Source organism: Gorilla gorilla, chromosome 19 (genome assembly GCF_029281585.2).
Source record: "Gorilla gorilla gorilla isolate KB3781 chromosome 19, NHGRI_mGorGor1-v2.1_pri, whole genome shotgun sequence".
Taxonomy (NCBI): Eukaryota; Metazoa; Chordata; class Mammalia; order Primates; family Hominidae; genus Gorilla; species Gorilla gorilla.
In genome coordinates this window covers 20,301,960-20,314,456 of record NC_073243.2, presented here as the reverse complement: position 1 = coordinate 20,314,456, position 12,497 = coordinate 20,301,960, and the positions used below count along the sequence as shown (strand labels likewise).

At 47.1% G+C, this 12,497-nt stretch overlaps 1 protein-coding gene across 2 annotated transcripts in view; it reads right to left on the bottom strand.

The window, feature by feature from the left end:
- Positions 1-9,453: 9,453 nt before the first annotated feature.
- Positions 9,454-12,497, bottom strand: part of USP6 (ubiquitin specific peptidase 6) — a 51,125-nt gene continuing 48,081 nt past the window's right edge. For both annotated transcript variants that reach the window (XM_031003420.3, XM_063700547.1), the window contains one exon: positions 9,454-11,644. In XM_031003420.3, coding sequence (XP_030859280.3) covers positions 11,471-11,644 — 174 coding nt within the window. In that variant the 3' untranslated portion in view covers positions 9,454-11,470. The remainder of the gene's footprint in view (positions 11,645-12,497) is intronic.

Sequence of the window (12,497 nt, the reverse complement as noted above, 5' to 3'; positions counted from 1 at the left end):
GGTGGCAGCAGCAGGAGGCAGACACACAGGAGAAGGGCTGGACAGGAGAGGGGCCCCAGGTTGTGTAGGGCTGCCAGGGTTCACACGCTTCCCCGGGCTTTTATCACCATGGGCCACCTGCCAGCTCCCAGGTGGCTGGTGAACCCCTCCCCCCCATCATCAGGAATTTGCCTCATTTCTCCAAATCCTCGTGCTGGGTGCCGTGCGTGTGTGTGTGCGTGCCACTGCTCTCAGGCCTGTCACCTGTGATTCGGGCGGGCCCTCCAGCTACGCTTTCCCAAGACCTAATACAGAGAAGAGAAGGCAGGACTTCACCATCCCCAGGCCCTCCCAGGCAGCCACCACCCCAGCCCGGCCCGCCTCAACCCTGTCTGGTGGGGAAATGGGTTGCAGTGTCAGGTGACCCCCCCCCGAAGTTGCTGTCTTTCACCCCACACTGCTCCACCCACGGTGCTGGCCCAGGGCTGGGTGCTGAAGAGAAAGAGGGGACTGAGAACCTATCCTGCCTTGGAAACTGAGCCCAAACCCACCAGGCCCACCTCACAGCACAGAAATGCCATCAAGCCTCGGAGACCAACCCACATCACAGATAAAGAAATTGGGGCTCCAGAGGGGTGCAGTGTCCACACTGGCTCCTTATGTAGAGTCTGACACCCAGGAATGCACTCTAGGGGCTACAGTTCCATCCGGTCAGCTTCTGTCCCTGCCCCATCCCTAGAAGCCCTTGCTAACCCAGACTCCTCATGTAAACCTTTCCCCAGGTTTACACTCCAGGCTGGGGTGGGCAAACGGGGGCTCAGCTATAGGATAGGGAAATGGTGGGCTGTGCTAAGACAGGATCTAAACCAACTGAGAGGGGGATGCCCCCTTCCATTCCTCTCACCCTTCTGTACCCCAAGAGACCTCAGGGTCAGGTGAGAGACATTTATCTCAGGTCTCAGCCCACAGGAAACCTAAAGGACATTGCCCAACAAGAGGCTCTTACAGAGACCCCAGCCAGCCCCCTCCCCACTCCAGGCTCCCCAAGATGTGGCTCCTTGGGTGGGCCATGTGCCCCACCCCACAGCCCCACCCTGCCCTGCCCACCACCCCAAGCCCGGCCCTGGGTCCCAGGGTCCCGCCAGGCCCGCTGGGTGGAAGGTGGTCATGTTTCAGACTGCCGATGGCTTCCACTTCCCAGACAGGCCCAGATAGCCCCGCCAGCAGCCAAGAGAGATTCCTCAATAGCCCAGTGGCTGCCAAGCCACCAAAGCAAACAGGACGCCCCCCACGCGTACACGCACAGCAGCCACCCCGCCTCACACACACCCTGAGCGGGGCAGAGCTGGTCTTGTTTCCTGGGCTGGCTGCATCGCTCTCACCCCCTCTCACTCATCAATGCCCTGGACCACTCCTTCAGGAGCCTCTCCCCACGGAGCCCCTCTCCTTCTGCTCTTGAACCCGCCCTGGGCTGAGGCAGGGAGTGCTCCCCAAAAGGCGTGGTCCTTGGAAAGTCTGTGTGGCCTTCCCAGGGACCAGCCATAGGTGACAGGGACTCAGGGGCTGATTCTTAGAAACTTTTCCCAATACAAGGGGCTGTCCCATCCCTCCACCCTTAATCCTTCCGCCTCCTCCCTTCACGTCTTTCCAGGAGCCCCAGGCCTGGATGGCGTGGGCAGAACGGATTGGCAGGTGACAAGCCGATACCCAAACACTCAATAAACTCTCCACCTCCCCGAGTCCCTCAGCCCACACTGCCCCAAACCAATGAACAGACCAGCTTACACGAGGCATTGAACTTGGAGCAAAGCTTTAATAGCAGGCACTGGACAAACCCAGGAGACCTCCTCAGTGAGGGGCTATAGAAAGTAGATACAGAAAGACAACAGGTCATGGACCGGGGCCCAGATGGACACTCGGGGCATGGCAGTAGCATGCTGGGAGATGGAGCTGATGGCTGTGCCGTGGCCCTCGAGGTGGGGCTGTCACAGGCAGAAAGGGGCCTCAGTGGGTAGAGAGGTGGACCTGCTCACAGAAGGAGACCACCTCTCCAACCTGGACTTCCTCCATGATGGCACACCTGATGGCTGGTCACTGTGGCCGCAGGCGATGGAGGAGGAGGCACAGGGAACATCAGGCAGGAGCTCTTCCCCCCACCTGCCCCCGAGTCTGTGGTCCCCCCAGTATCCCACACAGAAGGGTCCTCAGCCTCTCCCCTGCCTTGGGGTCCACACAGAAGGACAGGGCAGCTTCTTACCTTCCCGGGTGGGCTGCGAGGCCAGGGACAAGGAGTACTGAGTGGCCAGCCTGCAGGGAGAGGAGCACCCATCAGCCCAGGGATGCCAGCCAGCCCAGGCCCCTGCAAGCTCTGCTGGGATGAAGCACGCCCTGGCAGAGGAGGTTCCCCCAAATTGGTGAAAAATCACAGTTGGGAATGCACAGAAATTAGCACAGGCCCAAGAATGAAAGGGCAGGGGTTCAGCCCAGCAGGAAGAAGAAAAAGAAACAGCACAGCAGTAGGCCTGGAGGCACTCACCAGGAATTTACAAGCAGAAGCTGAGCAAGTGGTTTTTCCATATCCCAGAGGGCCCAACAAATAGACCCAATTAAAGCAGGAGAAACTGTCCTTAGACTATAGATGGACTTCACCATTTTCGGGGAGCAAAAAGCTGCAATGTGTGACTAAGCATGGAGACTCCAGGACACTCCCAGCTGAAGGCCTGATCACCCTTCCCACCTGCAAACCCGACCACCACCCACCTTGCTCTTCACCCTGTGGCTGACGGTGTCACCACTCACACAGTCATCGGAACCAGAAATCCAGGACCATCAATGCCCACTCCTTCATGTGTTCACCCCACACTTACTGAGTCCTGACTGTGAGCCACCCTTACCCTGAGATCCAGGCATCCAGTCCTGCTGTTTTGAGCTATAACCTCTCTTCTGCGTGCACCACCTTCCTTCCCCTGCCACCCCACCGACCCACCCTCCACCCCGCAGGACTTCTCTGGCCAGGCTCCCTGCTCCAGCCCCCTGACACATCTCTCTGGCCCCACCCTGACCCCTCTGATCCATTTCTCCCTCTGCAGCCAGAGTGAATGTTCTAAAATATCTCGATGTTCATTCCCTCTTCAGCTCCAAATCCCTCCATGGCTCCCCATTGCCTATGTGATCTAGTCCAGACGCTTTAACTTGGCATTCAAGGCTCCTCAGTCAGACTCCAGCCTGCATGGTCAGTTTCACCTCCTGCAAACCCCCACAGGTTCCCACATTCACACCTCCTGAACTTCGCTGGTGCTCAGACACCAACTTCTCCCTGGGTGAAGTGGGCCCCCAGCCCGCCCCAGCAGGTAGCTGGGTGCAAACTCACTGGGCGTCCTCAACCTCCAGCAAGCGGCGGTAGGTGTCAATTAGTTCAACTTCTATGGAAAAAGTAGGGAGGTATCTCAAAGAACTGAAAGTACAACTACCTTTCGACCCAGCAATCCCACTACTGGGTATCTACCCAAAGGGAAAGAAATCATTATATAAAAAGGCACTGCACTCCCATGTTTATCGCAGCATAACTTACAACAGCAAGGTCATGGAACCAAGGTAAGTATCCACCAACGGTTCATTAAATAAAGAAAATGTGGTACATATACACCACAAAGTACTAGGCAGTCATAAAAAAGAACAAAATCATGTCCTTTGCAGCAACACAGATGCAGCTGAAGGTCATTATCTTAAGTGAATTAATGCAGAAACAGCCAAATTTATTGCATGTTCTCATGTATTAAGTGAGAACAATGGGTACACATGGACCTGAAGATGGAGAGAATACACTCTGGGGACTCAAAAAGTTGGGGGGAAGAGTTGAAAACGTACCTACTGGGTACAACCTTCAATATTTGGATGATGGGTATGCTAGAAGCTCAACCCCCTCATTGTGCATGTGATACACATATAACAAACAAGCACGTGTACCTTCTGAATCTAAAATAAAATAGAAAAAGAAAAAAGCCAAAGAAAAATATCCCGGGAATCCAGGGAGCAGCGGCTACTGCCCCCACTGCTCACTGCAGCCCGCAGGTTCCACGCCGGCAGCTCCTGCCTGCCGGGCAGTGGAGCTGCGGAGAATGGCGGGATGGGTCTAGGTGACAGGGCCAGAGCCCAGGAGGGGCACTGAGTGGGGGCATGGCCGGCCTCTCCCTTGCACCGGAACAGGGGTGCCTGGTGAAACGGGCAACCTGATGCTCTCTGGGCCCTGCCCACGTTCCCCTTACATCCACCCTCCTTTGCATCTTTCTGTGCCTGGGTCCCCTGGGATGCGCTCACGTCCAGACTCACCAGGCCAGAGACACTGGGAGAATGAAGAAGCGCTTGCGAGCCGAAAGTCCTCCAGGAACACCTGAAGGAAGCTTCGTCTGCACCTGGGACACCCTTCCCTGATGCTGGCCTCAAGGCAGGCGCACCGCACACGCTTCCGGTCCATGACGACCACAGCGCAGAGCAGCACGCGAGCTCGGCCTCCACGAAGAGAAAATGGCGGAACGTGACCCCACAGGAAGCGGTCACATCCAGACTCACCAGGCCTGAGATGCTGGAAGATGGAGAAGCGCTTGCCACGGGAAAAATCCTCCAGGAACACGTGAACAAAACTTTGCCTGCACCTGGGACATCCTTCTCTACGGCTGGCCTACGAGGCAAGCGTTCTGCACACGCTCATTGGCTAACTCCAACGCAGAGGAGCACATGAGCCCAACCTCCAGGGCAGGAGCAGATCTTTCCCTCCCTTTTATAAAATCTGTATTCAAATGCCATATCCTGGAAGCCTCTTTCTGATAGGATGAGAGCAGACTCTGTACTACAACACAGATTGGATAAGTCTCCAACTCTGATTAGTTAAGATTATCCAGTCAGAGATGGAGGCTATTATCCAATAAGAGTTGTCAAAAAAAGTTCCTTCTCACCCAATCAGAACCAAGCTTCCAAGATACAGCGATTGCGTACAGCCATTATAAAAGGGAGGCGAAGGCCCATTCCGCCATTTTCTCTTCGTGGAGGCTGGGTTCTTGTGCTGCTCTGCGCTGTGGTGGTTGTCATGGACCGGAAGCGTGTGCGGTGCGCCTGCCTTGAGGCCAGCATCAGGGAAGGGTGTCCCAGGTGCAGGCGAAGCTTCCTTCAAGTGTTCCTGGAGGACTTTCGGCTCGCAAGCGCTTCTCCATTCTGCCAACGTCTCCGGCCTGGTGAGTCTGGATGTGAGCGCATCCCAGGGGGCCCAAGGCACAGAAAGAGGAACGGGGTGGAGGGAGGGAAGCGTGTGCAGGGGCCAGGCTTCCCGGCCCCTGCAGCCCGCCAGGAGCTGTGGCCAAGGCAGAGGCCCGCCCTCCTGCTGCTGGCGCTGTCACCTCTCTGTGGTCCTGCCTTCTGGGTCCTTGAGGGCCTCCTGTCATCTGGAACTGGAAATAAGTTAGTGAAGCGACGTTTTGTGAATATTTATTGGCCTTCGCGTCTTTGTCTTCATTTTCAGTGCTGGCTTTTCTGTTGGGTCGTTTGTGTTCTTACGTTGGTTTGAAGAATTTAAAAAGGTATTCTATAAATTAATCCTTTATGGGGTCATTTCTAGTGCAGATAGTTGTTTCTTAGTCTGGTCATTGTACCGTAATTTTATTTCACATTTCTTTCTTGCTGGTAAATAAGAATCTAATTGATTTTATAGATTGATTTTGTATCTTGTTACCTGGTTTAATTCACATATTCATAGGCATCATTTTTGGATTGTGGTGGGTTTTTCATGTACTTATGTACATGTAGTTATGTAGTTATGTACTTAAATACTTAACGTACTTACATACTTATGTAGTTAGTGTCAGCCACGTATAATAACACCTATATTGCTTAAATGTTGGTTCTTACACCTTTATTTTTCTTTATTTTCTTCTTTTATTGTCCCGATCACACCGCCTGAACACGGTGTGTCTGGTTCTGATTCCAGGGAACAGGTTTCAGTGATCCTGTATTCCTTATGTGGTTTATTATAATTTCATTTTAGACAAACTTAATGAGATTAAGGAAGCTGCCTTCTTTTACATATGCTAAGAGTTATTTATGACTAATTGTTGAATTTGAATAAATGCTTTTTTTTACATATACTGTAAATAATCATATGTTTTTCTCGTATTTTTCTGAAAATAGGATATTTTACGTGAACTATTTTTGGATGTTAACCAATCCTGCATTTTTTAGTATATCCCACTTGGTATCCATGTGTTACATTTCCATATGTGGTTTAATTTATGATATGATTTTTTTTAGAATATATGTATTTCTGTTAATGAAAGAGTGGGCCTATAATTTTTTTTTCTAAGGGCCTGTTCAGATTGTGGTGTCAAAGTAATGCTGGCTTCACAAAAAAAAAAAAAAAAAAAAACTGAAAAATATTTCCTATATTTCTTCTCCTTGGAAGAGTCTGAGAAATTTAGGTGTTTTCTTCCTTAAATATTTGGAATATTTCTTTAGGTATGGAATTTTCCTCGTGGAACAGTATTTTTGTTGGCTGGTTTGACTTCTGATAATTCAAATCCTTCGGTATATGTAGGAGTTTTCTTGTTTTATGTTATTTCTGTGTCCGTTTTAGTAAGTTTATTTTTATTTTTATTTTTGGGGGGACAGAGTCTCACTCTGTCTCCCAGGCTAGAGTGCAGTGGCGCAATCTCGGCTCACTGCAACTTCCGCCTCCTGGATTCAAGCAATTCTCCAGCCTCAGCCTCCTGAGTAACTGGAGTTACAGGTGCGTGCCACCACCCCGGCTAATTTTTGTGTTTCTAGTAGACACGGGGTTTCACTATGTTGGCCAGGCTGGTCTCAAACTCCTGACCTCGTGATCCACCTGCCTCAGCCTCCCAAAGTGCTAGTATTACAGGTGTGAGCCACAGTGCCCGGCTGTATTTTTTAGTAGAGACGGGTTTTCAGCATGTTGGCCAGGCTGGTCTCGAACTCCTGACCTCGTGATCCACCTGCCTCGACCTCCCAAAGTGCTGGGATTACAGGAGTGAGCCACCATGTCCGGCCTAGTAAGTTTATTTTTCAATGTGATGTTATTTGAGTCTCTCTTGTCAAACTTGTAGTCCTAAGTATTTCACCGAACCCTCCTAGTGTCTTCATACACTGCTCTATGGAGCAGGCTTTTGTTTTGGTTCCGGATATTGGTTTTCTGTGTCTTTCTTCTTTGCCTCAGTTGGTTTCACTAGTGGTTTCTTAAGTGTATTAATATTTATAAACCAACTTTTTTTTTTTTTTTTTTTGAGACAGAGACTCACTCTGTTGCCCATGCTGGAGTGCAGTGGTGCGATCTCGGCTAACTGCAAGCGCCGCCTCCCTGGTTCAGGCCATTCTCCTGCCTCAGCCTGCCGAGTAGCTGGGACTACAGGCACCCGCCACCCCGCCTGGCTAATTTTTTGTATTTTTTAGTAGAGACGGGGTTTCAGTGTGTTAGCCAGGATGGTCTTGATCTCCTGACCTCGTGATCCGCCTGCCTCTGCCTCTCAAAGTGCTGGGATTACAGGTGTGAGCCTCCGCGCCCAACCCTATAAACCAACTTTTATCTTTGATTTGTTTCTGTTGCTTTTTTTTTCCTATTTCATTGATGTCTGCTCTTTATTACTTTAATTCTGCATTCTTTCATTTTGATCGTTTTTAATTCTTGAGAAGGGAGTTTATGTGATTGGCTGTCAATCTTTTTTTCTATTCTAACATACTCCTTTAAGGCTGTAAATTTCTCTCTAAGCAGGGATTTATCTGACAGCCCACATTTTCCATCAGGTGTTTCCAAACCCTGTGTCTGCAGCCGCGTTGACCTCCCAGTGTCTCCACCCTGTATCGCCTACAGCCATGCCAGGCTTGTGTGTCTCCATCCTTGTGCAACAGAGACCCTGTCTCTATTTAAAAAAAAAAAAAAAAAGAAGAAGAAACCTAAAAACAGACTGGCACTTAAAAGAGTTGTGCTTCATTTTTTGGCTTTCTGTATTAATTTTCTGTTTGTTCCTTAAACAAGCTGCCACTGCTGCTGATTCAACATGTTTCATTTTATTCTTTTTTTTTTTTTTGAGACAGAGTTTTGCTCTTGTTGCCCAAGCTGGAGTGCAATGGCGTGATCTCGGCTCACTGCAACCTCTGCCTCCCGGGTTCAAGCAATTCTCCTGCTTCAGCCTCCCAAGTAGCTGGGATTACAGGCATGCACCACCATGCCTGGCTAATTTTGTATTTTTAGTAGAGACAGGGTTTCTCCATGTTGGTCAGGCTGGCCTGGAACTCTCAACCTTAGGTGATCCGCCTGCCTTGGCCTTCCAAAGTGCTGGGATTACAGGTGTAAGCCACTGGGCCTGGCCCATTTTATACATTTTTAATGTGTATTCTTGTTTTTGGAAAATGTGAACAGAGGACTATTAAACTCTTTTAGCGTCAGTGTAGCAAGGAGGTAAAAAAACAAACAACAAAACAAACAAAAAATCCCTCTTTGTGAAATAGGATTGAATATCGTTGGATTGAGCACTTACCAAGCAACTGTGCCAGGGTTTGTGTCCTTCATTTAATTCTTACAAGCCTGAGTGTTCCGTATTTTAACTTTATAGGTGAACAAATAGAAGCTGAGGGTGAAGGACCTACAGTTGTCACCTTCATCTCTTCTCAACACTGCCAAATGTCTCCTTGGATCTCCCAGACAGACAACAAGGGACATCTCTGGTTTCTCGGTGCCCCCTAGAAACCTAGGGTCATTTCAAGGCATTATGCAAATGAGAAGCTTTCCTTCTCTTCACCTCATCTCCTGATCTGCACAAAAATGACTGTAGGACCCACTGTAGGCACCAATCCTCAGTTTACCACCTGCTCTCTACTTGCTTCCCTGCCATAACTTTCTAAAAGGGATGTGAGCCATGTTTAAAGTCACCTGGTCACTGGAGAGATCTTGTTCTACCCTCTACATCAGTGGTTGCCAACCTTTTTGGCACCAGGGACGGGTGTTGTGGAAGACAATTTTTCCACGGACTCGGGGGATGGGGGGAATGGTTTCAGGATAAAACTGTTCCACCTCAAATCATCAGGCATTAGATTCTCATAAGGAGCACACAACCTAGCTTGCTAGCATGCGCAGTTCACAATAGGGTTCTTTCTCCTGTGAGAATGGCGTGCCGCTGCTGATCTAACAGGAGGCAGAGCTCAGGCGGTAATGGGAGCAAGGGGGAGCAGCTATAAATACATCTCGCCGCTCACCTCCTGCTGTGCAGCCAGGTTCCTAACAGGCCATGGACGGTACTGGTCTGTAGCCCAGGAGTTGGGGAATCCTGCTCTACAGAGTTTCCAACCTCAGAGATGAAGCATCCCCTCTGTAAGTCAGAAAGAAATTATTCAAGTAGGAGAATTAAAACAGGATCACAGAGAGGGAGGCTGAAGAATTTGACTTTCTGTGTTTACTTGTATGAGGAAAAACAGCACATAGAGGCAACCACAGTATTTAATTTGTTTGGATAATAGTTACAGATAAACAGGTACACCCCATATACAATTACCAATACTTTTGATACAGTTCATATTTCAGTACATCAACACTATTTTATTTACACTCTATTTATGTACATTAACATCTTTCTAAAGTCAGTGCATTGTCAAGTTTTATACAGTAATTTACAAGGTGAATGTAGTTAATAGTTAATTTAATAAATTTTCCACTAGTTCATGAATTAAAAAATTAATTACAACCAGTATAACAAACACAAATCAAACAACATTAGTAGATTGTGCTACCTGCTTAAATGAAACATCTGTAAAGAAATTATTTAAAATCTTCCACTTTTTAATGGGACATGTCCAGGTAGGAATGGACAGATTTTATATACTGAAAATCTTGAAACTATAAAGTGTGCATTTTGTCTGACTTTATTACATTAGACAATGTAGGCCACTCCTACCTACTTGCAATTATATTTTTTCTGAAAAGGATTTCAATTTAGGTAGCCATTTAAGATAACCTTTCCAAATGCTCTGAGAACTAGATATTAATAGTTACTGGCCTCAGATATCAGAACACAAATGCTTAGTTACACTGGTAATTACTACCTATGAGGAAGAAAGGGTAGTGGAATCTGGCAATGAGAATCAACTTGCAGGGTCTAAATGAATAAACAAAGACCAAAAATAAGGTGAAACATTTCCTTCAAGTATATATTAAAAAACTACATGAAAAAAATTCTACCTGAAATGAGTAATATTTATACTTTTGTTCCAATCTTGAATAATTAGAGGAAAAAAATGAAGTAAGCAAAGAAACATAACTTTCAATGACTACTGTAAAATTTAAAAAAAGACAAATATCAAAATAAAAAAACTAGTGGACATGCAAACAAAGCAAAACTAAAGTTGACTTCCTAAAACCACCAATTTCATTAAATATACTTATGAACTCCTAATGTCTGGGATGTGTTTTGTTTGTAATTTATAGCCCTTAGAGCCATCAAATACACACAAGCAAGTTCATTTGCATGTGTTCTCTCTTTTTTAAAGTGCAAAATAAACACAGAAAAGAATAACCACTAATTGTGAAATGTGATCTAGCTCCGATGCCGCTTACCTTCCCAGAAGCTCTTGTTGCAACATGTGCATGTGAAGATGGTGCAAATATTGGCAGCTGCTCCCCTTCCCTCAGCATGGGCAGGGCCGGGGGTGCAGAATACATTTCTGAGGATACTTGAAGTAGCCTAAATGTAAGATGCCTCCACTGGGAGGGCCCTGGTAGCTGGATTTCCCAGGATGTTTTTCTTTCTACTGGGTCTCCCTCTGGGTGGAAGGCACATAGCTCTTAAGAGAGCCTCCCTTTCAGACTGACCACTCTATGCCCCTGCCACTAATGACTGGTTGCGTCTCAAACGTAAACACAACGGCAAAAACAAAAAGCAAGAAAGACAAAGAAAGGGTATGGAAACAGTTTAAAAAATAAATTGAAAAATCCTCGTCCATGCCGTAAGAATCATTTGCACATCTTCATGATCTTGCTTTCTCCATCTTGTCAATATAATGCAATAAAACTTCAGGAAAAAGGAGGTAGCGTATCATGTCGTCCCTAGACAACATTATAATTGTTTGTTTTTTCCTCTGACTCCAAGGAAATCTTTAATATTTGTTATGATTATTGGTAAACTCTATACTCACTACATATTTGTTCATATCTGGACAAGGACAATTCAATTCTTATTTGGTCCCAGGTGGCTGGTGCCAAACCTTTTGTTTACGGGCTAATGGTGGGATCTGCCTGAAAGTTCTCTATTAGACAGCTTGTATGAGACTTCAAAATACAATTGTTTCTACTCTTCAAGTTAACTATTTTAATTAGAATTTTTGTTCTAACAGGATAAAATAACTACATTTAGCTTGTCTTTCAGTGACACTTTTGCCAAGTATCAGCTACAAGGAGTCATCTCCCTCGCCACCAAGCTGTCTAGCAGCCAGAGTGGTAGCTTTACTGTAACATAGAGTACTTTTTGTAATCAGACTCAAAGTCTTCATCCATACTGCTTGTGTCTGCCATCTTTTTGCCATCAATCTTTGGCAGAAATTGTGCATAGTCTATCCCCTGCTGCTCATAGAAAAGAATGTAGGCAGAGTCGGTATCAATTTCATCAGGGTGAAGTTCCTGAAAGGGCAAGAAAAACCTTTAACAAAAAGCCATCACTATTATGACTCTAAACCCTTGCCAGGAAAGGGAAGACCAACCCTCTGTAATTACTAACCTGATTGCTTCCAAAAAGCTCACTAGTTTGGCTGTCTCACACCTGCCCCTTTAAAATGAGCCCCATTATTTCCAATGTTTGCTTTGGGGAAAATATTTTGACCATAGACAAGTCAAAACAGAATGACCTAAAACCCCATCAAATTCTAATTATTTATTTTGTATTTATTTATTTTTTTGAGACGGAGTCTCGCTCTGTCACCAGGCTGGTGTGCACTGGTGCAATCTCAGCTCACTGCAACCTCTGCCTCCTGGGTTCAAGCGATTCTCCTGCCTCAGCCTCCCGAGCAGCTGGGACTACAGGCATGTGCCACCACATCTGGCTAATTTTTTGTAGTTTTAGTAGAGATGGGGTTTCACCATATTAGCCAGGATGGCCTCTATCTCCTGACCTCATGATCCGCCCACCTTGGCCTCCCAAAGTGCTGGGATTATAGGCATGAGCCACCGCGCTCAGCCCAACCCCATCAAATTCTAACAGTCTAGAAGATAGGAGCTTTTTGCATTAACTAACTCCTTTTTTTTTTTTTTTTTTTTTTTTTTTTGAGACAGAGTCTTGCTCTGTGGCTCGGGCTGGAGTGCAGTGGTGCAGTCTTGGCTCACTGCAACCTTCACCTCCCAGGTTCAAGCCATTCTCCTGCCTCAGCCTCCCGAGTAGCTGGGATTACAGGCATGCGCCAACATGCCCAACTAATTTTTGTATTTTTAGTAGAGATGGGGTTTCACCATGTTGGCCAGTCTGGTCTCGAACTCCTGA